At 39.5% G+C, this 25,346-nt stretch overlaps 1 protein-coding gene across 1 annotated transcript in view; it reads left to right on the top strand.

The window, feature by feature from the left end:
• The first annotated feature begins 1,076 nt into the window (after positions 1 to 1,076).
• CFTR (CF transmembrane conductance regulator) overlaps positions 1,077 to 25,346 on the top strand; it is an 83,129-nt gene continuing 58,859 nt past the window's right edge. The window contains exons 1-7 of the mRNA XM_030460575.1: positions 1,077 to 1,129; positions 11,224 to 11,334; positions 12,569 to 12,680; positions 19,307 to 19,522; positions 20,409 to 20,498; positions 21,644 to 21,807; positions 22,266 to 22,391. Of these exons, the coding sequence (XP_030316435.1) occupies positions 1,077 to 1,129; positions 11,224 to 11,334; positions 12,569 to 12,680; positions 19,307 to 19,522; positions 20,409 to 20,498; positions 21,644 to 21,807; positions 22,266 to 22,391 (872 nt within the window). The remainder of the gene's footprint in view (positions 1,130 to 11,223; positions 11,335 to 12,568; positions 12,681 to 19,306; positions 19,523 to 20,408; positions 20,499 to 21,643; positions 21,808 to 22,265; positions 22,392 to 25,346) is intronic.

Genomic DNA, 25,346 nt, shown 5'->3' with positions numbered 1-25,346 from the left:
AGAAACTGGAGTGTGTAAATATCACAATAAAGTAGTAACTAAAATCAAGTCTCCTACAGAATTAAATAGCAAGTTCTTATTGCTGCTTCTTGTCACTTTTGTTTTATTATTAAGCATGCTTTCTACTTTGTAGTTTGTGCAGCATCTGTAAAACACTTCAGAAACAGCTTCAGTGTTAAATCTGGATGATTGTGCTAAACTTCCTAAGGATATACCTTCAGTCCCATTCCTCTCGGTGCAGGTAGCTGTTTCTGGCAGGAAACTTGAAAAAGTGAATCAAGCCCTTCACATTTGCTCTACCCTCGGCTTTCCGTCCCCCTCTGCCCCAAGCCCCCTGAGCTGCTGCGCTGTCCCGCGGGACGGTGCTCACAATCAGGCTCGGGGAGGGTGGGGGAAAGGGTGGGGAGTTCGGGGGCTTCTGGCTCGGGTTTCGGGTGCCCATCCAAGCCAAACACCGTTAAATCTAACTTGGGTTCCCACGGGTCTCAGGGGGTTTGGGCTCAGGCAGCCAGTGGGCTGAGGTGGGCTCTGCGGTGGGGATCTGCGCGCGGGGAGGGGGAGGTTCGGGGGACACCGTGGCCCAGGAGGAGGGAGTTTCCCTGCTGCGCCGTCCCCGCTGCCCCGGAGCGGGGGAGAGGGTGGTTTGTCCCCCGCGGGCCCTAGTCGGGTAAAGGCATAGTGCTGGGGGCAGGTGGGGACCCTGCGTGGGGTGACTCGCGAGGCGGAGTCAGCTGACGGAGGTAAGGGGCTGGCCGAGAGCCGGCGGGAAGCTGGGCAGGAGGAGAGGGTGCGGGGGGAGTCGCGGGGCGCGCCCGGTGTGCGGTGCCGGGTGCGGCGGAGAGGCGGGGGAGGAGGCGGCGGCGCAAGCAAAGCGGGCCGGGCCCCCAGCCCTCCCGCTTTTGAACCTGGGCAAAGCAGAGGCGGGGAGAGGGGCAGGGGCAGGAGGCAGGCGGTGACATCAGAGCCGGCCGAGCGGATAAGGTGGGAGAGCCGCAGGAGCGGAGCGAGTGAGCGAAGCGTCAGCGTTTAGCGGCTGCCGCCAGTTCCCACCGCACCACACCGCGGCTCCAGGCACCATGCAGAGGTCCCCCCTGGAGAAGGCGAACATCTTCTCCAAACTTTTCTTCAGGTGGGAGCCCCGGCGCGGCGAGACACGTGCGGCCCGGGGCAGCGGGAGCGGCCAGGGGCGGGCAGCGGCGGTTCAAGGGGGCTCATCGGAGGCTCCTCTTTTCCCCCTACTTGGCAGAGAAGGGAGCCGAGCGCTGGGTGCCAATTAGAGCTGGAAAAGTCTGTGGGGAGAGCGGTGGGAGTCTTGCATGCTGCCTAACGATGGGATCTTTTTTTGTTGTTGTTGTTGCTGGGGTTTTAGCACAAGGAATGGGCTTTGTCTGTCAGGTGTCATAAACCCTCGCGGGACCCGAACAGATTAATTTATGACATAATTTGAGCAACCTTTGGTAAATTGCTCAACAAGTTAATTTGTTATTTCACTGTAAAACTGTGAGAACACGGCGGAGTAGAGGGGAGCAGAGGGGAAATGCTCTCAGACCTTCTGTTTGACTTTTCAGGTGTTCAGCTTAGTGTGTGAGTGTAATACAAGATCTTAGGGAAACAGTTCCTTGTGAGGCTTGGACGTGTTCTCTTACAAGTGAAGTCCCTGCTGCCTTCTCTTTCTCAGTACTTCAAATAAAAAGAGAAGGAGCCAATACCAGTGCCTGGGCACATTGTACTTTATTAGACAATATAGCAGCCTGAACATGTTTTACGTGACATTGCTAGAAAAGACACTACCAAATGGGAAGGGCAAATAATCTGTCTAGCTTCGGCCCACACACCAGCAGTTTTGCCAGGGTGCTGTTTCCCCTTTTTGTTACTTGAGGGTCTTTTGCACAGCAGGGACGGGAGGGAGGCAATCTTGTGTAAGGCATGAACATGGTGACGGAAATGGGAACATGTGGTTTAAAATCATCACATTGGCAGGAGGTCTCTGCCTGAGCAACTGTAGGCTTTTAGCTACTTTTTTGAGATAGCTTTCATTGTGAGCAGGTTGGTCTTTTGGAACTTTTAAAAAAAATTCTTAAGGGAAGTGAGTGTATGAATAACTCTATTTGCCCACCTTCCTCACTTGGGCTCATTTTAGGCAGATGCAATAACAGGGAAGGATCTCAAAAGTAACCTTTTCCTCAAGTTTTACAAATATGCAGGTAAAGGTGAGGATTCTAGAGGTGTCCTCCAGTGGTGCTGCAGTAGGAAAGAAGCCATTCTTGTTATTAAATGCTGTTAGAAAAAGTTAATGTGTATGATGGGTGTATAAGTCTTTACAAATTCTTCACAGAAGTAGCTTCAGTCAGGGCACCTGTCAAGTATAAGAAAAAAATCTCTAAGAAATAAGGCTGCATATTAACTTCCTTGCTCAAGGAGCTACTTGTTCTGTTATATTTTATTTATTTGTAAAGAGAGAGTAGTGTGCTCCTAGAATGTGGGATGCTGAAGGTGTCAAGAAAAAACACCAATCAGACAAAGCAAATACGCTTCTCATTTCTACCTTAGTTAAAATTTCCTTGGCTGAAGCCAGGTGCAGTTCATGCTCATTAAATGCATATTTAACCATCTCTGGGCCTACCCTGATTTTTTAAAAATCAAAGTGTTTAAGTCAATTAAATGAGTTTGAATCATGTTTATCATGCATGATACATTATTTTGTACTGACTATCTGAGAGTAAATGAAATGCTAATAAGTATATAAAAAGATGTTTACAATTAATATTGACTGCAGCAGTGACATTTCTTCACAAAACACTATGGTAACAGAAAAAATAAGGCTGTTAAAAAACTATTCAGTTCATTGGGGAGGAACGGCAAAAATTGTATATGTACATCTATAAAGTGTCTAATATGGTTCTAACACATAGGAATTATGTTTTTGTGAGCGCAAAAGTCTTGATTACTTGTGTTTTACCACATACATTTTGACTAACTTTGTTTTATCACAAATTTTATATGAACAGGTTACAAAAGTGAAAGCCACAATATAAGAAAATGTATTACATCCAAATTGGCAGTAGGGGTGTCTTTCTCTTAGAAATAAATAAAGAAATAAGGATTAAAACCCCAATACATTATGTATAGCAATGAAATATGTTAGCTCATTTTAAAATGCATTTGGTGTTCAAGGACTCCATCAGTTCCTGTTTCATCATTGATCAGGATCAATACCTAAAATTATTAACAGGTAAGATCATAGAGCAAAGATTTATCAAGGTGTAAGAGTTTCACAACACTTTGAAGCAGAGTATTTGTGATGAGCTTTACAAAGTCAGATGCACTTGCTTCATATCAGTAACTAGAGACCTGTCCACTCAACTGGAAACATTCACAAAGTGGTGATAAGTGGGAGAGATTGGAACAAGGTTTTCTAAGATGTCAGAATATTCTGTTAGCATTTTAACTGAGCCTGCACACATCATTGGTTTCCAATACTGATTGTATTTAGTAAAGCACTCCAGGATATGCCCATGTTTTAATTCATGCTTTACTTCCATGAAAACTTGTGAGAAAGAACTCAAGGATATGATATCTGAAACAAGAAGTCAGATCTTTTAATAAAATAAATACCAGACAAAAAGGTATGTGTGGAAAAAGAGTGGTTTTTCCAGTGATGATGAAATAGTTGCCTACTTATTGTCTTGTTTAAAGAAAATGGAATTTTATGCAGAAACAGTCAGATGGTCATATGCTTAACTTCATATTCATTGTGAAGCCTCACTCTTGTCTTTATAAGTTACTTTTGTTCATGGAGTTTTGCAAGGTCAAGGACATAAGTTTTATAGCTAATTACATCAGAGTCCTTTCAATAATCTAGTTTTTATTGTAGATAACTGAGGAAGTATTATGGTGTTATTAAGGCAAGTAATAAATTAATTGATTTTTAGCTGGATACTGGAACATGGAATTACTGCTGGAGTTTCAGAAATGGCAGCAACTTTGAGACAAGTCTGACTTTTTTTTTACAAGAAAACTCTTTAAGCATATCCTTTTGCTTTGATAAGTAGCAAAAGTGACACCTGTCTTGGGAGGACCGAGAAGTTCAGTGTCTGATTCATTATTAAATCCAAATGAGAAATGCAAACCAAGACAGCTTTTGTTCTATGTCTTCTCTTGTGCTCAGGCTCAGTCCATCAGAACTGCTCTAGTTGCTTTTTTCTTTCCCAACCAGAGAAAAAGTAAGCTGCCACCTTTTTTACAGCTGTCCAAGAATAATTTAACATGTAGTCAATTAATGCTGGATTCCTCCTGTGTGTATGCTGGGAGGGGTAGGAAAAGGAATTCAGGTCTACAACTCACCTCTCCTAGGCAGTAAGACCAGTGCTACCCGTGAATGGTAGCAAAGGTTCTGTACCCCTGGCTCAGCTAATCTTTTTAAAGCGTAAGACCAAAAGTGGTTCCGTAGCCTACATGATAAGAAACTTGTTTGCAAGTCTTGATTTCTGTTCCCAGTGCCCTTTTAATGAAGTTAACAGCCTTTAGGGTGGATAAGACAAGCCAGGACTTAAGTTTTGACAGTACCTAGCCCATGAGCTACAAGCATGGTTATTCTTTCATTCTTTCTGCATAATTCAGTCTTAATTGCAAGTTTGAGAGTGCCTTGACCAAGTTATTTTCTGGTTTGAAAAGTCATTTTCATGAGAATGGAACTAAAACTGGTGCTGCCCAAGGCAGTCCCTCCTCAGCCCTTGAACTGTGTATCTTAGGATTTAATACCAAGAGGTTTCTTAGAATTTTGACCTCTGAATAGAGAAGGATTTGTGTATTTTTTTTCCTGGAGAAGTTTGAGACTTAATGTGTATATTTATCCTCAAAACTTCCCCTGAAACTATCTTGAGTTCTTAAGAATCTCAGATATTGTATAGGAAGGTTAAAGACCTAATTCATGTCTATAAATTTCACTTCATAGGGCAGACATCTGGAAATCGTCATGTCAAGCATATATTTGGAGCATCCTCTATCAATGCCTAACTGGAGAATCTTGCTCAACTTTCCTCTCTGAGAAGGGAGCCTCTGTTTACTTTTGTAGCCATGAGCAGGTGGATTGAATTGCAGTGTTATGATGCCCTACGGCTGCAGGGACAGCTGATTTATACACTTAAAAGGCAAATTTATTTTAGTATATTCTTAAGGCCCTTTATGGGTCTAGTCCTGAGGACCTGCCTTTGTCTGATCCCAGGTAACCCTAAGTCCTGGCTGTTTGTGATAACCAAGCACAGATGCAGCCACAACATAGCCTCATGAGGCTGCCTGGTCATTTGTTGCCACAAGTGGTCCTTGGGGAGCAGCTGATCTGCCAGCCCTCCAGACCTGTCTGAAAGGGCAAACTTCTGGTGCATCTCAAAGCCAGCCTCCAGATGGTTGAAAGATGTGCATGCAAGTTTTGGACTATTTGGAAATTTGGCCTCTGTTAATATTTCCAAAGTAAAATATGTACCGTGTAGTGAACTGGAGAAAGGATGCTGAGATTCCTACTCTGAAATAATTTCAGCCACAGAAATACCTTCTCTAATAATAAGGCTAAATTTTGTTCTTGGTTCAGCCTGATGCTGCATGGTCTGACAAGCAGAAGTGCAAGTCCTGGATAGCACAGTGGCCTTATCTGGTTGCTTTCATAGAATCATGGAGTGGCTAGGGCTGGAAGGGGCCTCAAAGATCATCTAGTTCAATCAGCAGGGACACCTCCCAGTAGACCAGGTTGTTCAGAGCCCCATTTAACCTGGCCTTGAACACTTCCAGGGAGGGGGCAGCCAAGCTTCCTTGGGCAATCTGTTCCGTCATCTCACCGCCCTAACAGGAAAGGTTTTTTGATTTCTTTGGACCTCAGTTTTCTAAAGCACAGTAGCTGGTATCAAGTTGCATCTGAGTTTCTGAAATGCATGGGAAACTTGTTTTCCTCCTGCAAGAGGAAGACTTACTATCTTGATACTCAAATTTAAATCATCAAGCATTTAAAAGATTAGCAGACTTGTCTGTACCTTTCTATTCTCCTCCATGCTGGCTTGATTTTGGTGGGATAGAAAATAATCCATCCCAATGCTTGAATTCTTTTTTAATACTAAAGGCAATGACATGGAAAGAAGTCTGTATTAATAGGAACTTCTAAATGCCCTAACAGAAATTTTAAGTCTATTGTGCTGGGCACTGGAAAATATTTAATATGGAAGTCTGTTTTGAACATCTTAATGCCTAAGAAACACAAAGGATGGACTAAGAACAGAGTTCCTTATTAGTTCTGTAGAAAAGAAAGTATAGTGTACAAGGGTTTTGATTTATCCTGGGAACATGTGCTGGAGTCAGTGAAGCCTGCCTGACTTCTGTCTCCTGTCCAAGACTTCAATCACACAAGGGTATTTCTGGTGTGACAAAGTTATTTCTGGATATTTCTTCAGCAAACAATTATCAAATTTTTCATACCAAAGAGTCTCAGTGTCTGAACATCTGATTTTTTAAAAAAATATGCTAATTTTCAAACTGGTGAGAATAGTTTTATTCTCTTATTGCAGGAGAGTTCTACAGTTTGATGTTATTTTAATTTTATTCTTCTTTTTTACACCCCTGCTTTGCAGCACTTATGTAGATAGATTGATTGTGGGGGCAGTATGGTGACAACCTGACATCTGGGTAATGTCACATTATGTCTTTTAAAATAAGTCAAAGGTCAAATTGAATGTTGCATGTAAGATTCAGTGATACACATGAGGAAGGTTTGGAATGTAAACTTATGGATGCAGTGCAAGTGCCTTCCATGAGAGAGGAGGCTCACACCTGTGTGAGAGGAGCAAGGACTCACAGACAGCGATTATATCTATCACTCTTTCATATAATCAAAAGGATCTGCAGGAGCATTTTCATGGTCAGCAAGTAGCTAAACCAAGGCTACATTGTCATGGTGCTTCCAAAATTAGCAAGTAGCTTTTAAAGACCTTTTTTTGAAGTGGCATTGCTTTTCCCTTGAAACCAGAACCTTCCTGCCTGTCAGATGTAGGACAGCATCCTTCCTTCAGGAGGGGGTAGGTGGGAGAGGTGATTGATCCTGAAAGGCATTGATCCTGATGGCCTGTTGCAATATTAATTTTTTTGCAATGTTCCTTGTTCATTTTAAGTGTCTTTCAAAGGATTAGGAAAAATAAATATGCTTCTCTTATTCTTGCTATGGGATATATAACTGAAGAAAAGAGTGACAATGAAGAAACATTTGCTTCTAGCCAGCCTTGTTGTAGGTGCATCTCAAAAAGCATTTAGAGATTAGATAATAATCTAAGTGCAAAAACTGGGCATAAAATGTAAGCCCTCCCAAATAATTTCTGTGAAATAATCCTAATTAAGATTCACTATTGAAATCCTGGGGCTCCAACAGAACATGGACTATTCTTAAAATGGTGCTGATCACAGCTGGTGGCAGAGTTGATGATATTGCAGCTAAGTATTTCCATGTCAATTAATACCTCATGGTGAAGAATAGTTTAGTAGTGAAAAATTCAGATTTAAATTTTAGTGATCTGGGTAAAAAAATCCCAACATTTACCTTTCATTGTTGAAGCTCCACAACAGTTATGTGTAAATATTAAGCTCAGAGTGTGGCACTTATTTGTCCTTAAGGGGAAAAATGCTAAAGGTTTACTTTTGTTTTCAGAATAACCTGCCATTTCAGAATGTTACTGTTTAAAACAAAGTAACTGCAACTTTACCATGTTGAGGGTAACCAAGGTACAAGAATTAGTCCCTTGACTTGTCCCATATTTTAGCAAGGATCATGCAGAGCTAGAGTCACCTTGATGGCTGCATTGCAGGATGCTTGGAGAAGGCTGGTGATGCAAACATTCTTCTGGAGAAACATTTTGAGTGTAGTAGAGCTGCCACCTCCACTATAAAGTAAGCAACAGTTTTCAATTTGCTCTGTTGCCAGAGTGATGGATGTCTTCTAGGAGAGGATGAGAGTGCAGATCCTCTTGTATAATCCAATCTGATTTGACTCTGGGAATGTCTGTGATCTATGTGATACTTCAGTCTTTTACTGCAGTTGGTAGGAATTCATGGCTCTAACTTGCAAAACTTAGGTTCCAAAGCATCATAATAATGGTTTAATTTTTTTTCTTTTTCTTCCAATAATTGTTAAAGATGGAATAAGAAAAGCCAGAGGCAGTTTCCTCCATCAAGATTAGTCCAAGTCCCTTAGGAGCTGCAGGCACTTTCCCTGACTGTATTAAGGACACGTAGGAATGACTTGTAAGAGAAGGAAGTGATGTCATGGTCACCTTTGTGCTGCTCAGTAGATATTGCCATGGTGGCAATAAGGCACATAAGGCACCTGTGGAAATGGTACAAGCCTGATCAGGGACCCTTGCAGAGAGCTGCTCTGCATTCCAGGTCTGGCATAGCCCAACTGCTCTGCAACTGTCCCAATGCCTTGAGAGTCTCAGTTGGGAGGGTCTGGTGGAATCCCTGTGCCTGGGTGAAAGATCTGGGCGGTTAGCATAGCAACACAAAGGCTCTTTCTGTCTTTGGTGACATGCAAAGCTTGTCACTTAAGGGAGAGTCAAATCCTATTGACAAGTTAGCAGTCTGTGTTAATACTCTGGAAAGCTGAAGACATCTGTCCTAGTGGTACAATTTGCTGGAGTAGGATGAGGCTAAACATGCTGGAGAAAGAAAGAGCTGTAGTAAGAAATCTATTATATATTGTTAAAGTGACTGATAATGAAATAAGGATTAGAAATCTTAAAAAAAGAGAAGTTGAAGTGGTATGTTATGTATATGATATTTACGTATCACGGTCATAAGGAATTTTTATGCTACCAGGCAATTAATAATAGAGGTGGAACTTGTTTTCCTTCTTTTCTTCTTTTCTTCTTTCCTACTGCACAATCTTGAAAGTTGTCTCCTGCTGAGCTTCCTGTGTGTGTATCTGTAATAACATTCTTAGTTAGTGGCAAAACTCTGACAGCACTACAGTTTTCTCTGTGGAAGAGTTCATTAAATGCCAGCCAGTAATCCGGTGGCATTTGCTAACCTAATGCTGCAAAGCCAATCTGTTTCCCTTCCTTCTTGCTCTCTTCCTTTTCAAAGACATTTCTCATTCTCAGCAACCACAAGAAGTAAAAAACCTCAGAATTAACTCTGGCAAATTGTTAATTGTTTCTATTAGGCAAAAAGAAAAAAAAAAAAAAGTAAGCAAGCACTGACAAACTCTGATTAAGCTGCTTTACCTGTGGTAAAGAAACATTGATAACTAGATATTAAATTGCCAGTTAAGTAAATGTGTAGTCCCTTTTGTATTTCAAATTTTTGCAAAGAATGCACAGTATCATGGTAACCTGGATGCTATTGGAGTTTTCAGAGATGTTCATGTGTTACAGGTCTAGGATATTCCTTTTCATAAAATATATATGCTGCCTCCCACAGTTCTTGGCAGCACAACTCAGACATGCCTTCATTCAAACAGCACGTGACATCCAACTCCTCCCACAGGTACCATTCCAACCCAAAACCACTTGGCATACCTCTCAAATTGGACAGATGTAGTGAGGGTGGGACTTCTGATCAAGTCCAGTGCAGATGGGAGGCAAACATCTCCCAGTGCAGTCCCTGCCATCAGCCTGTGACAGGCACCTGGCTGCAGAGTAGGAAGTGCCTGGGGTAAGGTGTCAGAACTGCTCCTTTAGCTTGGCTGGAGCAGTTAATCTACCATAGTAGTAGCTACTCAGTTGAGCAGATATGAGGATAGGGACTGCATTGGGAGAAGAGCATCGTTTAGGGATCACAAAATTTAGTTGGTGCTTATAAGTGCACCCAGTTAAGCACCAAGTAGAACAAGAAACATTTCTAGGAGTACAGTAGATCTGCTAAGCGTGCTGCCATCTTCAAATGATATGAGAGCCACTGTACTTGCTTTTTAAATTCAGTTATGTTTTTTTACTTCAGAGAGTAGCAAAATGCAAGAGTAGGTGCTAATCAAAAGTGTAAATAAAATAGAATATCTGGAGGGAAACAGTGCAATGAAAAATGCTTTAGCAAAACATATGGTCCGAAACTGTAAAGTGTTTCTCTTTTGTCAAGGCAAATTGGAAACCCCTTATCGCAGTCTCAAAGTGTGCTAAGGTGTTTTTGCACTTGTGTAGCTTCTTTTTCTTTTACCTTAGTATCCTAAGAGTAACCTTTTTGTACCAACGGAGGCTGCAGATGAGAATGGGGATTACTTGGCGTGTATGATACATGTTCTTACAGGCATACAGATAAGCATCTCCAATCAGCTCTTTGCATTTTCTGAGTGACCATGGGAAGCATTAGTGCATTCTTTTTGCAATTTTGTTAACTGTTGTCTATAAAGACAACTAAACAAAAATTCTTAAATAATTGAGGTTTTGCAGTTTATAACTTTTATCATAATCAGAAATCATATGTGTTCTGGTGCTTTGTTCCATTTTGTTTTGTTTTTACGAACCATGTTTACATATTGCATGACAGCAAACAACCACAACCTTTTGCAAGCATTTTGATTTTTAAAGGAAATGTTTTTAACAAGAGCAGAAAAGCAGAAACTCAGCTTCAAAATACACCATTAGCTTTTATAAGTACTTGTTTATGTTTTGTTTTAGTCTTGCACTTTAAAAAGATTTCCAAACAGAATCTTCTGCAAAATTTTGCTCAGGTTGGTAATTGGGGATCTGTAGGCCTTATAAAGATCTACTCTGAAGAGTAGCCATGCTAGAGTTTTTTCCTGCTTTACTGTAATTCAGCATGCCTTTTAGATTGGTATTAAATTTTTAAACATGACATTTGAAAAAAGAAATGCAAAATTTTTACATATGCTGGATGCAATGAAGATCTTGTGAGTCCTGTGAAAGATTTGTGTGTTGTTTAGTGCATACTGCAATGTAAGCTGTCAAAGGAACACTGAAGCTATAGCAAGATTTTCATGTCTTATAGGAATGAAACTTATACATCCAGTTTACTACAGTTTTGATTTATTATTAATTTAAAAGGCCATAGCACATATTAGGAAATAAAGTACTGAGGTCCCAGTCTAATGAGACTTCACTTCTTTGGTCCTGACTAAAACCGAAGTTGCAGCTTCATCCCACCCCTGATCTGGTAAAATATTCAGAGTGAGACAATGCAACTCTAGAGTTAACCTCAGAAACTTGTGTTTTGTAACTATTTTTTTTTTCTGCTTAGATGGACAAAACCCATTTTGAAAAAGGGTTACAGACGACGGTTGGAGCTGTCAGATATTTATCAAATCCCTTCTGCGGACTCTGCTGATAATCTTTCTGAAAAACTAGAAAGGTATGAAAGAGCAGTGAAGCAACTTTGTTTCAGAAATCACATTTCACTTTTCCTTAAAAAAATATTGGATAAAACGTTAAAATAGCATTGGGTGCAACCTGGCTGCATCCATTGAATGGCTGACTTGTGTCCTCACACAGCACACTGCTGTCCTTCTGAGCTGATGGGAATCTGTGGTACAGATGTATCACCTGGGTGCTCTAAATCACTATATTGAGGTACCTGTGACATCTGCCTGTTGACTGGTGAGGCTAGTCTCACAGTTTCAATGTTAATTCCCTATTCAGCTCTTCTTTCTTCTCCCCAAGTCTCTTTGTAAAACCTTTTTTAGTTTTTTCCTCAACTAAATAACCTTCTTAACTTCCTTTGATACTGTGATTGAAAGACTAATTCCAGAAATCATACCCTGACTTTCCTCATTTAGACTTCCTCTCTTCTCTCAGTGGGTCCTAATTCAGAAACAGAATTGGGATGAACTCTGACAGGTAATTTCAAACTCTCTCCTCAGTTCCTGCTGTAGCTTTCCCTGGTGTGCTGGGGCAGTTCAGGTCTGCACTGGTGTGCCAATCCAATTAAATTTAATTGTTGTGTGATATACCTGTTCAAAATTTGTGGCAAGTATTGAGAACATCACTACACTTAATGCATTTTAATAGTTTAGAAATTGAGTATTATGATTATTTAATATTCTCTTGAAAAATGGAGAAAAGAGCTGAGTAAATTCTTAGGAGTAATTTAATCTTTGAGTTGAACTTTGACTAAACCAATCCTTTCTGTGTATAGCATTGCTTCTGATTAGCAACTTATTATGGAATTGAAAATTATTTCCCACAGGTTAAAAATGAGGCTGTCACATTTTTTATGTTGGTGTTGTCTTTTTTGCAGATTGGATGAACTCCAAAATGTTCATTTACCCATTATTTTTGCTTTGCTCTTAAGTACAGCAGGCCTCTTTCAAACATACAGTACGACCTTTTCATGAATGAATTCCCTGCGGGTGATGGATGGCTGAGTATTTAAAACTGCCAAATATGTGGCTGAACAAGGTTTGAACTTTTATTGATCTATCAGATCAATGAATGTAAGGTCTTTGGGGTCTCTCCAAAGTTTGCTTTCATTAATCACTTTAGCTAAATCTCCTTGGATATAGTGGAGGAACCGAGGTGTGTTAGAGCTGCATTCCCATCTGTTTGCTCACTCAACTTAATGGTCTTATTTTTTGGTTCCCTTTCAGAGAGTGGGATAGAGAGCTGGCAACTTCAAAGAAAAAACCCAAACTTATTAATGCTCTACGGCGATGCTTTTTCTGGAAATTTATGTTCTATGGACTAATATTATATTTAGGGGTAAGGTTTGTTCTTCTCTTCAGTAAACTTTTAGTGTTCCGTAAATAGATCCAAGTTTCCAGGAATGCTAAATTAATGAAGAATCCTGTTAATAACTGCAGATTTTGCTTTATGCATGGTTTATAGAGATGATAAATATTGAGAGATACTCAAGAACCTTTGTAAAAAAATAAGTTTCTAACAAAATGTTAATAACTTTAAACCATATATTTCAAAATTACTTATATGTATGTCATGCTAGAGTCATATACTTCTCCATATTCAACTAAGGCAATTATTTTCTCATGTTTCTAAAGAGTTTTTTACCCTTAGATTAAAACAAATGGTAGTGCAATTTCATATGATTTGGTCAATTTTGTCAAAGTTACTATCAGTCAGATTCATAGTTAAATGGTCTATTCAGCTTTATGTACACAGTAAATAAGTTGTCTTCATTTTTGGGTGCAGTGCTGCATAAATAACCATGTGAAGTATGTTTGGATCTTCGTGGTGTTAGAGAGTATGATCAAGACCTCGATGTGAATGTCTGAACTGATTATGTCTATTACCTTTCCAGCATTTTAATGAGGATTACCCTGATTTAAAATGCCACCTGTCTGACAATCCTGTCGCTGGGGAAAACAGTTTATTATTAAACATGTCTCACCAGGCATGTTGGGTAGCTAACAGTAATTCTGAAAATTACTGTTAATCAATATGCACATAAACATCCATGCTATTTTCAAGTTTACTGCAATGTACTGCAAAGCGTGATATTAAATTCCGTGGTTCTCTGTTCAAGATAACATGGTATCAGAAACTGCAGCTACAAGAGCCAAAGTTGCCTAAAGTTGGCAGATGTAGTCATAGTCAGTGTTTTTAGATTTGAGATAGATATATTTTTTAAGACAGTTTTTGGTTTTGGAAGGTTGATACAGAAGGAAACTAATTCCATTGGTGTTAGTGTTGAATGTGATCTAGTTTAGTTGTAGTTTCAAGATCATGGATTGGACAGAAGAGAAGGGGAAGGGAAATTCATGGAAAATCACCCACAAATCTCTCTGAAGTTTACATTGCTTCCTATAGACACAAATTGTCTCATTTCTTTGAACTTTCTATTGAGTGTCCCAAGAAACTATTCTAAGAGCAGAACTGCTCTACAGCAGAGTTACAGAAATGGTAACTTTCATGGCTACTGGAATGACTCCTCTGCCAGGCAGAAAAGTGAGAGTGATGTGGAGAGTTGCTACCACAACATGAATTTTGCTACTGCAGAAGGGAACTTTCAAGCTCAGTAGATCTTTAAGTAGGTAGAAGAGGAAAGCTCATAATTTGCTCTATGGCAGCTATGCCATATGTATGCTAAGTGAAATTGTGCCAACACCTATACCCTCAAGTTTTAATAATTTTGTATAAAGCACTTGAAACATAAATAAGAATATCCTGAAAACTAAAATCCTTAAATACCTGCACACTTTTCAGCGTTAAAAGGGAACTTTTTAAGTGTGAAAAGATTTAATGCATCAGCCAGTCAAAGAGAGGTTTTTCAGGTTAAGCATCAGATTTGGAGCCTGACTTCTGTTTGTTTTATGCTGGAACTGTTCTGCCCCAATAAACTTCCATGAAGTCCCTCCTGTTTATAGCTACATGAAAGACAGGCTGATCTTGCAATTTACAAAGTACATAAATTTATTTAGGGTCCTGGGATTAAAATCCTGTAAAATATTCATAAGAGTATTGATTTGGACTGCTAATGATGCGAATATTCTGGATTAGATCACAGTTGATTTGATTTGGATAATTAAAAATGGACCACGATTTCACTTCAGAATGGATTTTCCCCTAAGAACTACGAAGGAACTGTCTGCTTCTTTCTCTCTCATAACACCATGTCTAGGGAGAATGAGTATCAGTAATAGAATGAGAAAGTCACAAAGTAAAAATGTCTCAAAGAAATAGGAAGAAATTCTCTAAAGAAAACAGAAATGACTTTCTTTAAAATACACCATTCACATTCCTTTTACTCTAGAAAAAATTAGGAATGTAATTTAGTCTGTCATGCTGCTTCATGGATTCAAAATAAAAAAACCCTATAGACCTTAATTTTTTGCATTCACGTTTAGACTGCCCCCAGATGTAGTTCATAAAGAACAACTCTCAAATTTCTCAGCATCAAGGCTTGATTTTAAAAATAAAACCTAAACAGAAAAAGTTCTTTATATTTTATCTTTTTCCTTCTTTCCTTTGGATAGTTATACTCATGCACATGTATGTCAATTCTGATTAAAAGTAGAGGAATCAAGCCTACTTTTTTCCCCTCCCAGTTTAAGTCTCTCTAACTTACAGGACTCTTGTCAATAGTGGGGAGCCTAAGAGCTCCTTACTGCCACTTGCCTTCAGTCTGAGGTAAGCAGTGCTGCAGAGAGGGTTCAGAGAGACTGCCATGCTTGCCTTCTGCGACACATTGCTCCAGAAGGAGAAAGGAGAGGAGATGATGGTTACAGAGCTGTCTGTGCCCACTCTGGAGGGCTTTTCTGTGTCAGAGGATGGGCTGTTTGCTGAGTGGGGCTGGTGGGTGAAGAGGTGGCTGGAGTTGCTGAGTCAATTATTTGTACAGGTAGAGCAGTTAATCGTGACACTGAACAGGGTCTCTTGGTATCTATGGGGCTGTGTGATAACTCTTCTGTCTACGCTCTTTCACCTTGTTTCCTGGCTTCTCTGGGACAAGACCCTTTCTTTTTGGTTTCCTACATGTTTCTGTCTTTTATTTACTTCTGCAGTCTCATCACTGGCTTTCAATATTTAACATTTTTCCTCACCAAGCCAGCAGCTTCTTTTTCATGTCAAGTTTGTATTTAAAAAACATTCACAGCGGACAGCAAGTCTACAAATTCAGCCTACCGTATACTATTAGAGGTGTTCCTGCAGAGTATGCCAGCCCAAACTATTGCAGTACTGCATTCCTGTTAAAAGTTAAGCCATGTCTGAGGGCTTTTGCAGGCAGTTTTGAGGATGTCCTGGTTTGGGCCAGGATAAAGGTAATTTTCTGTCTTGTAATTTTGCTTTTGTAAGTATCTGCACTTCCTTTCCCAGAGTGAAGGCAAATTAATTGTGTGTGGACATGCACCTGTGGGACTGTGCAGGGTTGATTTCTTCATGCAGGTTTTTAAAATGGAGCTCAGTTTTAGACCAGCTGAGGATAGAACAGGACTCCACGATTTTTAAATTATATTCTTTGTTTTTGTTGTTGTTTTGTTATAGTATTTTTTTGTTATTCTTTAAAAAATCAAACATTTATGCAATTCAGGACACAGGAAACAGAACCTGCACCTTTCACAATCAACATGGAGAGATTAAATCTTAGTTTAAAATCTTGATTCCATTATCATTAGTCTTCATTTTATTGAATGCTGTAAGAGGGAAAACTCATTGCTAAATCTGCTGGTATTCTTTTCAGGCCCTGCTCACGGAAATTAATGGGAGCTTTGCCATAAATTTGAATGGGGACAGGATGTTGTGCCGTATTGGCATAGGTGCAACTAAGTTGTGTGTTCTTTTGAACTTCACTTTCCTTTCAGCTCTTCTCTTGTCTAAGCCTTGAGCTGTTTTCACAGCACCTTTCTGGGAGTGTGGTGTAAACTCTGTTCTCCTCCCTGCTGTTTGTGTAGTTATTGCAACTAACATCACAGCTTTGCTCTCATTAGGTCTGGTGGTTTCTCCATCTCTCCCTTTACCCTGACATGCCGTAGGCAGTGATGTTATTGCAGGGTGGACACTGGCAATCTGACCCCCTGGAGTGCTGCTCTCCCTTATAACAGTGTTTGTGAGGCACGTTGAGTTACTGCACATCATGAATCTGCTCCCCTGCTGTTTGAAACAGCTCTCATGCTTCACCTCATCAGCAGATGTGTTTTGCAATTTGAAGAAAATGTGGTATGACAGTGCAACCAAGATCTTGCTTTATTAGCATGCTACCAGTGAGCAAATTGGGTACTTTGCTGTGAGGATCAGTTTCACTTTACTTACTTTTTGATCTTATAATGAATATGTATATTTCTACTCAGTCACAGCAGCTGCTAACTTAAAAATGGTTTTAGTGTCATGTCCCAGAGGACCCTAATGAGGATTTCCTGAAGTTCTCGCATATAGGTCACGGGTGTGAGTGAGGAGGCAGGGAAGGATATGAAAGTCCTGAAGCACTTCTTGGGCATATGCCAAAACAGAGATGTGCATTATTGTCTTCAAAGGCAGAGTGATTGAGCATATGGGGGGTACATGTAACATAAAAGTTCTCATTGTGTAAGAATAGCCATACCAGGTCAGATTAGCATAGTATTCTCTGTTGTACTCTCATTTCTCTTCAGATCTTTGCTGTTTTAATTAATATTTCTGTGAAGGAGAAGTTTCTGAGATTCTCAATGGCCTGGGATAAATGCAGAGGGAAAAGCAAAGGACAGGAGAAGGAAAAAGATGACTTTTGAACACTGGATTTTCTGTTAGGTGCACAGGTCATTGCCAGGTCATTCTAGTCCATTTGATTGTTCATATTTCCATCAGTGGGTAATTTTGAGTTTACAAGGGGAAAAATGAAAAACAAGCAGATCTGCTTTCATTTGTATGTAGACTAGATAATAACACCTTTGGTAAGTAAGCTGATAATTCACCACTGGCAAAACAATGGATTTTTGTGCCCCATGAGACAGCAAATCATCTGACTTATTTCCAGCCATTATTCTACCCTTAGACTGCAAATCACCTTTTTTTTGACCGAGCTAGGCATGTATGCCTTTATAGTCACAACAAACAGAGCATCAGTGTGGCATTTTCACTAGAATAAGAGTAAATAATAATTTTAAAATCTTGCTATTTTAAGCCCTATATGAAATCTTATCTTGGAATCTCTGAGAATATGAAAGCATTACATTGTCCTTGAGAGGTGACTGTTTTGTGTTTTGTGAGTTTTGGGGAGTTTTGATTTGCCACTTTGGGATGCATATGGTCTAAGCACAGCTGCCTTGGGTCATGTGTGTTTTAATAAACACTCCTCCCTTTGCTTGCTAATAACACAGAAGTCTTTGTCAAAGGTGGCTCCAGGTTTACAGCATTTGTGTTAGGGCAGAATTGTGCTTAATTTGGGAAAAGTAGTGCATTGCATAGGTATGCTGTTTGACATTTAAGATTTCGTATCTTCTGTGGAAAAAGGGAGTGGTGAATATCAGCTGCTCCAACATGCTATTCAAAAGGTGTTACAGTACAGGTTGTAGAAGTACTTGGGATTGCTCTTGTGTTAGAGATTAAAAGGAGTCCAAAGGAGAAGGAAAAAAATTAAAGGGGATTTACCCAATTCTCTGGTGGTCTGTGTGGTTTTCAGCTGGAAGGCAATACTAATCACTTTTTAACAGATTTTAACACGTCCGCACAAAAAAGGATTCAGTAATTTCATGATGGTTTTGAAGTATGAGATGTTTTCTGCTGAGACATATCAGAAGGAAGGCTAAGGAGACATCCATAAAAGTTCTTAGCACTAAGCAGTTTTGGAATGAATGTAGCAATGAAGCAAAGGAGCACATACATACTTCATACTGTTCAGAAGCTCATGCAGAAGACAAAGCAAATTTTAGACTGATAAAAATTTTAGACTGATATTTGCAGTTCTTGGAAGGACTGAGGAAGGAAAGAGTGGGAAAGAGGTAGAGATTGTGAAGGATGAGGATTATAGGAGATGAGGATTACAGGAATGTATAAGAATGATGGAGCTGTGAAAGGAAATGAAAGGCAAAGTTGAGGAAATGCTAGTGGAGTTTAATTACAACAGAAAAGGAGTCTGAGGACGAATATAATAGGATGCTAAAGTAAAGTCAGGACTATAACAGATCATTTTGGTAACTTGCATTTTAGCTATTTGGTACTGCCTGTTTTTCCTCTCTTGTTCTGGATCTCTACCATGATTCTCATCCCAGGATGGGTAGTGTTGGGGCAGCCAATGCAGGAGGGACTGATTTATCTCTGGGGCATTTATTGAACTTGCCATAAACTTATCATTTAAACCCCCTCATCCTGTTTTTCTTAGAACTCTGAACACAGTGTCTAGAACCAGTGTTGGGCTGGTTGATCCAAATTGTTTATACTTTTATCCTGCTGGTATTTCCATTTATTTTATATTTTATCTAAATCTTCACTGTGTTGTTCTATTGGTGTTCATTTCAGGCACTCTGAGTCTTCCTGTGTTGTGGAAGTGCAGTAAAGTGCAGTAAGAAATGTTTCCTAGGGGGCAAACCAGAGATCCAGCCTGCTAAACTGGATTCAGTCATATGATGTGGCTAATCCATTAAAACTCTGAAAAGTAAATGTGGAAGCTAATCTCAGTTGTCACTTTTGTAGAAAACAGTCAAACAAAATTTACAAGCCAGTTTTGCTTTGGTGGAGTTGCAGGAGCATCACAGATTAAGACAGAAGTTAATTGTCTGTTCTCCTGTGCAATTACTGCAACTTTCTGTGGTTTGCACAACAAACAGGCCTGGCTTCCTTATTTAAGATAAAAAGCTGTAATTCTCAGTTGGTAGGGCTTGAAATTAAAATGCTACGCGTTTTGGAACAAATAAACAAACCACTGACCAGAAGTATTTTTCTCTTGTTCTCATCTGCAGGAAGTCACCAAATCTGTGCAACCCTTGCTGTTGGGAAGAATAATAGCTTCCTATGATCCTGACAACTCTGATGAAAGATCTATAGCCTACTACCTGGGCATTGGCTTGTGCCTTCTCTTCCTTGTGAGAACACTACTCATACACCCTGCTGTATTTGGTCTTCATCATATAGGAATGCAAATGAGGATAGCTATGTTTAGCTTGATTTATAAGAAGGTAAGTGTTTCATTTACACTCAAAGCCAAACCAATGTCTGTAATCTATGTAACTTTAAGGACTCTTTGTTGAAAGTTTAATAGTCTTGTTCGCCAAGGTTCACTAAACACGCAGTAGAAAAATGAGGCTCACATCAGTTTCTGAGAGCTCTCCATTTCCTAAGTTCAAAAAATTAAATACTCTTCTACTGCTACTTTGACTGAAGTCAGTCTCTGTGTGAGTTCAGGCTTGCTGGGTATGTGGTGAGATGCTTTAATTGTTCTACCACTGTGGCTGTGTTACACACGTGTATTGCAAAGGGAGAATAACACATGATGGTGACAAAGGGATATTTTGAAAAGAGTATTAGAGGTGAAGACTTAATTAATAGATATAACATTGAAGGGACTGAGTTTGAATTACATTGTTTGAGAACTCTAGATACTGCTGCATCACATGGTCACAAATCCAAAGATTTTAAAAGGTGTTTGGCTTTCCCCATATGGAAAGCAGCTAATTTAAAAGAACATTTTAGTTAGTTTAGTATAAAGCTCACATCTTTCAAAAATATTTGTCAAAATAGGCACAGCAGGAGATTTTTGAGGATGCACAGCATGACACAGCATGCATGCTTAATTAAAACTTGCATTTGCATATATATATACACACACATAAAATATGCAATAGAAAGCAAGGACTAAGTCAATAAATCAATATTTGTAAAGCAATTTAATGACTATATTAAATTCAAGAGACATAAATAAAAAGTTTAATGAGACTTTCTTTGTAACATAAACAGATAAGTGAATTGCTATTTATACTACTGTACCAACACCTGCTATTTTTATCTGTATTTATTCTGTTTTATGGGGATGAGTTACATGGCTAGTTTGTTTTTCTTTTACAGATCTTAAAACTGTCAAGCAGGGTTCTAGATAAAATAAGTACTGGACAACTGGTCAGTCTTCTTTCCAACAATCTGAACAAATTTGATGAGGTATGTCATCAGTTGTTGAATCCACCAAGTACAAATAGAATACTTCAAGCTGTTCATGACAAGTATTAAGAAAGGAAGAAGCATAAATGGCAGATTGCACTGAGTGCTCATTGTATATATAAAATGAATCACTACTGTCAGAAAATATGTTGGCACATGGTCATGGAAATGTTTGTTCTGATACTTACAACATCCTTTGTTTCCTATGCTTCTTAGTAGAGGAAACCTAAAAAACCAAGTATAACATAAAATATGCTCGTTCTGCAGTCCAGTGAGAACCTGCCAGGAAACCTCTGGGTTTTGGAGTTGGTTTCATAAAGGTCAGAACTTGCTCAATCCTTCCATCTTCTGTTCCTGAGGCACCTTACCTTTTTAATGAGGTGATCCAGTCTGTTTGTGACATTGAACAAGCAATGATGTTCAGTATCCTGTTGCTATTACCCATGCTCCTAAAAGTCCTGTGTAACTGTTATGTGAGACCTTATTAGGAATCATTCCCAACACAGACAGTGCTTCCAGAGTGTCTTTTAAAAACTGCTCTTTCATGAAGGACACAGAGGGAAATCCCTGCTAATGGATTTGGAGACTGGAGACTCTCAACTTCTGTTCAGTGTGTTGACCCCTCTGCAGCCTGATCACAGGATTCCAAAACTACCCAATGTGAAGTTGCATGACTGTAGTAGGCAGCAATCTTTTAAAAATTGATTGTGTTCATACAACAGTCACCCCTTCACCAAAATAATATTTGCCTCCTGTACCAGATTAAATCACGGTCAGAAGATTTTTTCTCTGTATTTACTAGTATTGGATGTCAAATTCTCTTCCTTTTTACAAAGCCAAGATTTTTCTTTGTTTATATACACAGTGGAGATTTACCTGCAGTCTGAATTTTGCCTTACAAAAATCAAATTTAGTTTAGGTCTGGAATGTATATATATTTCTGTCATCATAATTAATACCCAGAATGCTATGTGCTCAGGATCACAAATCCTCCTTTATGAACTTGTTTTACTACTGGAAATACTTGTATCATTCTTCATTACATTTTTCAAAGTGTCACTTTAATAATGTCTTCCTTCTCATGCAGCTTTCAGAACACATCTGTAACTTGTATTGTTATTATTTCCTTCTTTGTCTTCCACCAGGGTCTTGCTCTGGCTCATTTTGTATGGATAGCACCTTTACAAGTGGCACTGCTGATGGGACTGCTCTGGGATATGTTAGAAGCTTCTGCATTTTCTGGACTTGCTTTTCTAATAGTCTTGGCCTTCTTCCAAGCCTGGCTGGGACAAATGATGATGAAATACAGGTGACCAGACTGTTTAAAAGTATTTCTATATGTTTTCCTGAAACATGTTGGTTTAAGAAGTTTATACCACTTGGGTAAGGGTTTCTGGTTATGACATTGTTACAAAAGAGGAGTCTAAAGAGTGTTGGCAGTATTAGGAAAGTCACAGACAAGCCTTTACTTACTTAGCAGCAGCTGTCTCAATGTAACAAAATGAAAGGTCTAACATGCAGTGAATAGTCATAGTGCTTTGTAGGATTAAAACTCTTTGTTAATGATTTGATTTATTGTTTTCAGAGTTTCTATTTTCTCCTTATTAAAGCAGTTACTAGATTTCTAGTAATTCTTTTCACATTCTTCATACTTCTGCTAAAATAAACATTTTAAGCACAGGTATATATGGAAAGTGTTTCCTTGAGATATAGAAACTAACAGGATGAAAAAGATGAAGATCTACCTACTGCCTTTTTACTTTGTAGGAATAAGAGGGCAGGAAAGATCAACGAGAGGCTTGTCATCACCTCAGAAATAATTGAAAACATACAGTCAGTTAAAGCCTATTGTTGGGAAGATGCAATGGAAAAAATGATTGAAAGCATCCGTGAGTAAGTGTTCTCATTTGTTAGTCAAATTTTTTATGTGCTTAGAAAAAAAATAAATTAGATGGCTATGAACACCATCTGTGATCTTGTTAGTTAGGAAATAAAGCACACAAATATTAATCCTCCACACACTAACTGACTGTGCATTCCCACACTGCAGCTTGGATTCTTTTCCAATTTGTCAAGCTCACTCTGAAGGTGGGATTTTTTATTTCTTTATTTGCTTCCTCATGTGTTATAATGATATTTCAGTGGTTAGTGTGCGCAGGTAAAACAATTGTGGCATCTGTGTTTGTTTCTGGCCAACCCTATCCTCATCTTACAATAAAAAGCCCTTTTGTGATGGTTACTTAAGGCTTTATAGACTTTCCTATTCTGTGGTTGAGGAAACAGTGTGAGTCCTCTGCAGCCATTTTCTGAGAAATGCAATAAAGCCAGTTTTAAATGTTATGTGGAATCTGGAAGGATTGAAGTAGTGCAGCTTCATGTATTCACCCTTCACAATTATATTAACATTTACTGTCTATAGGTAGTCTTGTGTAATGCTTATCTCTTCAATTAATATGGAGATAGTACTGGAACTACCAGACCTGAGGGAGAAAGGAGGTAAAAAAGCTAACCTAGTTAGCTGAGAACTATGAAAAGGGGATCTTTATTACCAACAGGGAGTCCTGGCAGAGTAGAGAAGTGACATAATGATTGAGAGGTGATACTGCACTAAAGCTGTGCAGTCCTGTGTGTTTGTTTAGTTTTTTTACAGAGGATTAAAAATCTGTGCCAGGTGTGTGATTGGTAAAATAAAAGAAATATAAGTGTCATATTTTCATGCAAATAAAAGATGAAACCATATTATTACACAAACAGTTCTTGTTCAGCTGCTTTCTGTAAAACAATCCAGGGAAAATGCAGTGTTCTTTACCTTTAGAATAAGAAAGATCTTAAACTTTGTAATGATTTACTATCAACAAACAATCAGAGAAAACTCAGTATGAGTCCAGGCTGGGAGTTCCTGCTCAAGACTAGAACCAGATTAGGATTCTTCTGGTGTCAATAGTCACATGCATTGCTTTTAGGAGATTTGAGACCACATCTTGTGACCATATACTGTATAAATGAATTAGTTAGTTTTAGTCCACAAAATGGTCACAGAAACCAGGAAAAAACACTGTTATTTTGTGATTTTTTAAAATATTTTGTAGTGAATTTTGTAATGCCAGAATCCATTTTTATTATATCATTCATGATTTTTTAAAAGAATGCTAGCAATATTATAAAATCAATGTATCTCTCTTCTCCTTCTCTGCACCAAAATACCATATTTTTTTTCTGAGTGATCCAGCAGTTCATTTGGTGAAGACATCACCAGAGCAGTTCAGCCAGGAATGTCAGTTTCAATCGTATTTTGCTTGCTGAGCCAGCTCTGCAGGACCCCCCAGTCAGCTGGCTTGCTAAGCTGGTATGAAATAAGACCTTGTGCATGAAACCATGCCTGTATTTTAGCAACAGTGCATTGTAACTCAGTCATTACCAAGCCACTTCTGCATACTGGCTTTTTCTGATACATCCCAGTTTAATCAACTCTAACAACTTGATAGACCTGTGCCCTTACACTGGTAGACTTGAGCTGTCAGGGCTGGGCATCCTGCAGGTGTAACACCACTGCAGGAAAACTCCACCAGGGAATTGTGGCAGTTCAGAGGAACCAGTATGGACTGTCTCCCATGTGCCCTCTTAAAGTTTTTACTGATAAAAACTGTTCATAACAGGTGTCTGAGTAAGCACTATGGGATCCTATGGACTGTGCAATCTATTCAGAGAAGTTAAAAACCCACACCACTAAACTGTTCCTTGAAACTAATGCGCAGGAGAAGATGGTTGGAGCTGTCTATACTTAATACTCCAAGGTTGGAGCTGTCTATACTTAATCAGCAGGAGATACATCTTTATACAAAGCAAAGAATCTCAAAGTCATGTATTTGGACTGATTCCTGCAGCATCCCTTCAAATACAGACATACCCTGCTCTACATTCTGTACATAGGTTCATAGTGTGCTTTACATCTCTCTCCAAATGGCCATAACTCATGAGCAAGATATGTCCTAAATGAGTTCTACAGAGCTTTCAAGCCTTCTTCATAGTCAGACCTACCTCTTGAAAAATTTTGCTTGTGGCTGAGTCAGCTTGAGGCTGGTACTTGGGAGCATACTGAAAAGTGTTAGTGCTTTGATTCTCCCTCTTTAGAGTGGTGGCTTTGTGCTTCAGCACTGGAGGGATTTTTGGTAGCTTCTACTGAGACATTTGTGTGGAACCAGATGATCACTGAGCCCACATATCTTTGTTATCCCTTTTCAGTGCTGCCACCCACAGTTTCATACAAGGTCTGGAGGGACTTAGAAGGCCCTTTCACCAGGGCAGTGGCTGCTGCTGTGGTGGTGACCTGCATGCCTGGCTACTTTCTTCAGGCCTCTTGTGAAATACAGTCTAAACAAGCGATAGGCATCCTACCCCAAAACTGCCTCAGCCTAGATTTTCTGTGAGGGGCTTCTAAGAACACTTTGCCTGACAAAAATTGGTGAGATGCTGGATGCATGTGGAAGTCTCATGCATGCGTAGTGTGCAGCTGAAAAGGGGGTTCCACAAAGCTTCAAAATCCTGGATGGGCTTTGCATGCAGACACTAACTCACTACCAGAAGACACATAAAGATTATGGTGCTCAGCCTTGCAACACCATAGATTACCATCACCAGTGTGACCATGAACTTCTGCACAGTATCTCAGTGGTTAGAGCACTCAGTGAATGGGCACCCTGGGGTCTTGCTCCCTTTCTAGCTCCAGTTAATAGCTCTTGCAGCAGACCAATTGCTCTTTCACTGCACCAGAGGTGCCTCTGTTCAGGCAAAGCTGAGCTGCAGACCATCTGAGGAATGTGAAGTGAACGAGGTCAAAATGAGAGAGAG

Source organism: Calypte anna, chromosome 1, assembly GCF_003957555.1.
Source record: "Calypte anna isolate BGI_N300 chromosome 1, bCalAnn1_v1.p, whole genome shotgun sequence".
Taxonomy (NCBI): domain Eukaryota; kingdom Metazoa; phylum Chordata; class Aves; order Apodiformes; family Trochilidae; genus Calypte; species Calypte anna.
The sequence above is the reverse complement of the archived record's forward strand: the minus strand, read 5'-3'. Positions and strand labels throughout refer to the sequence as shown.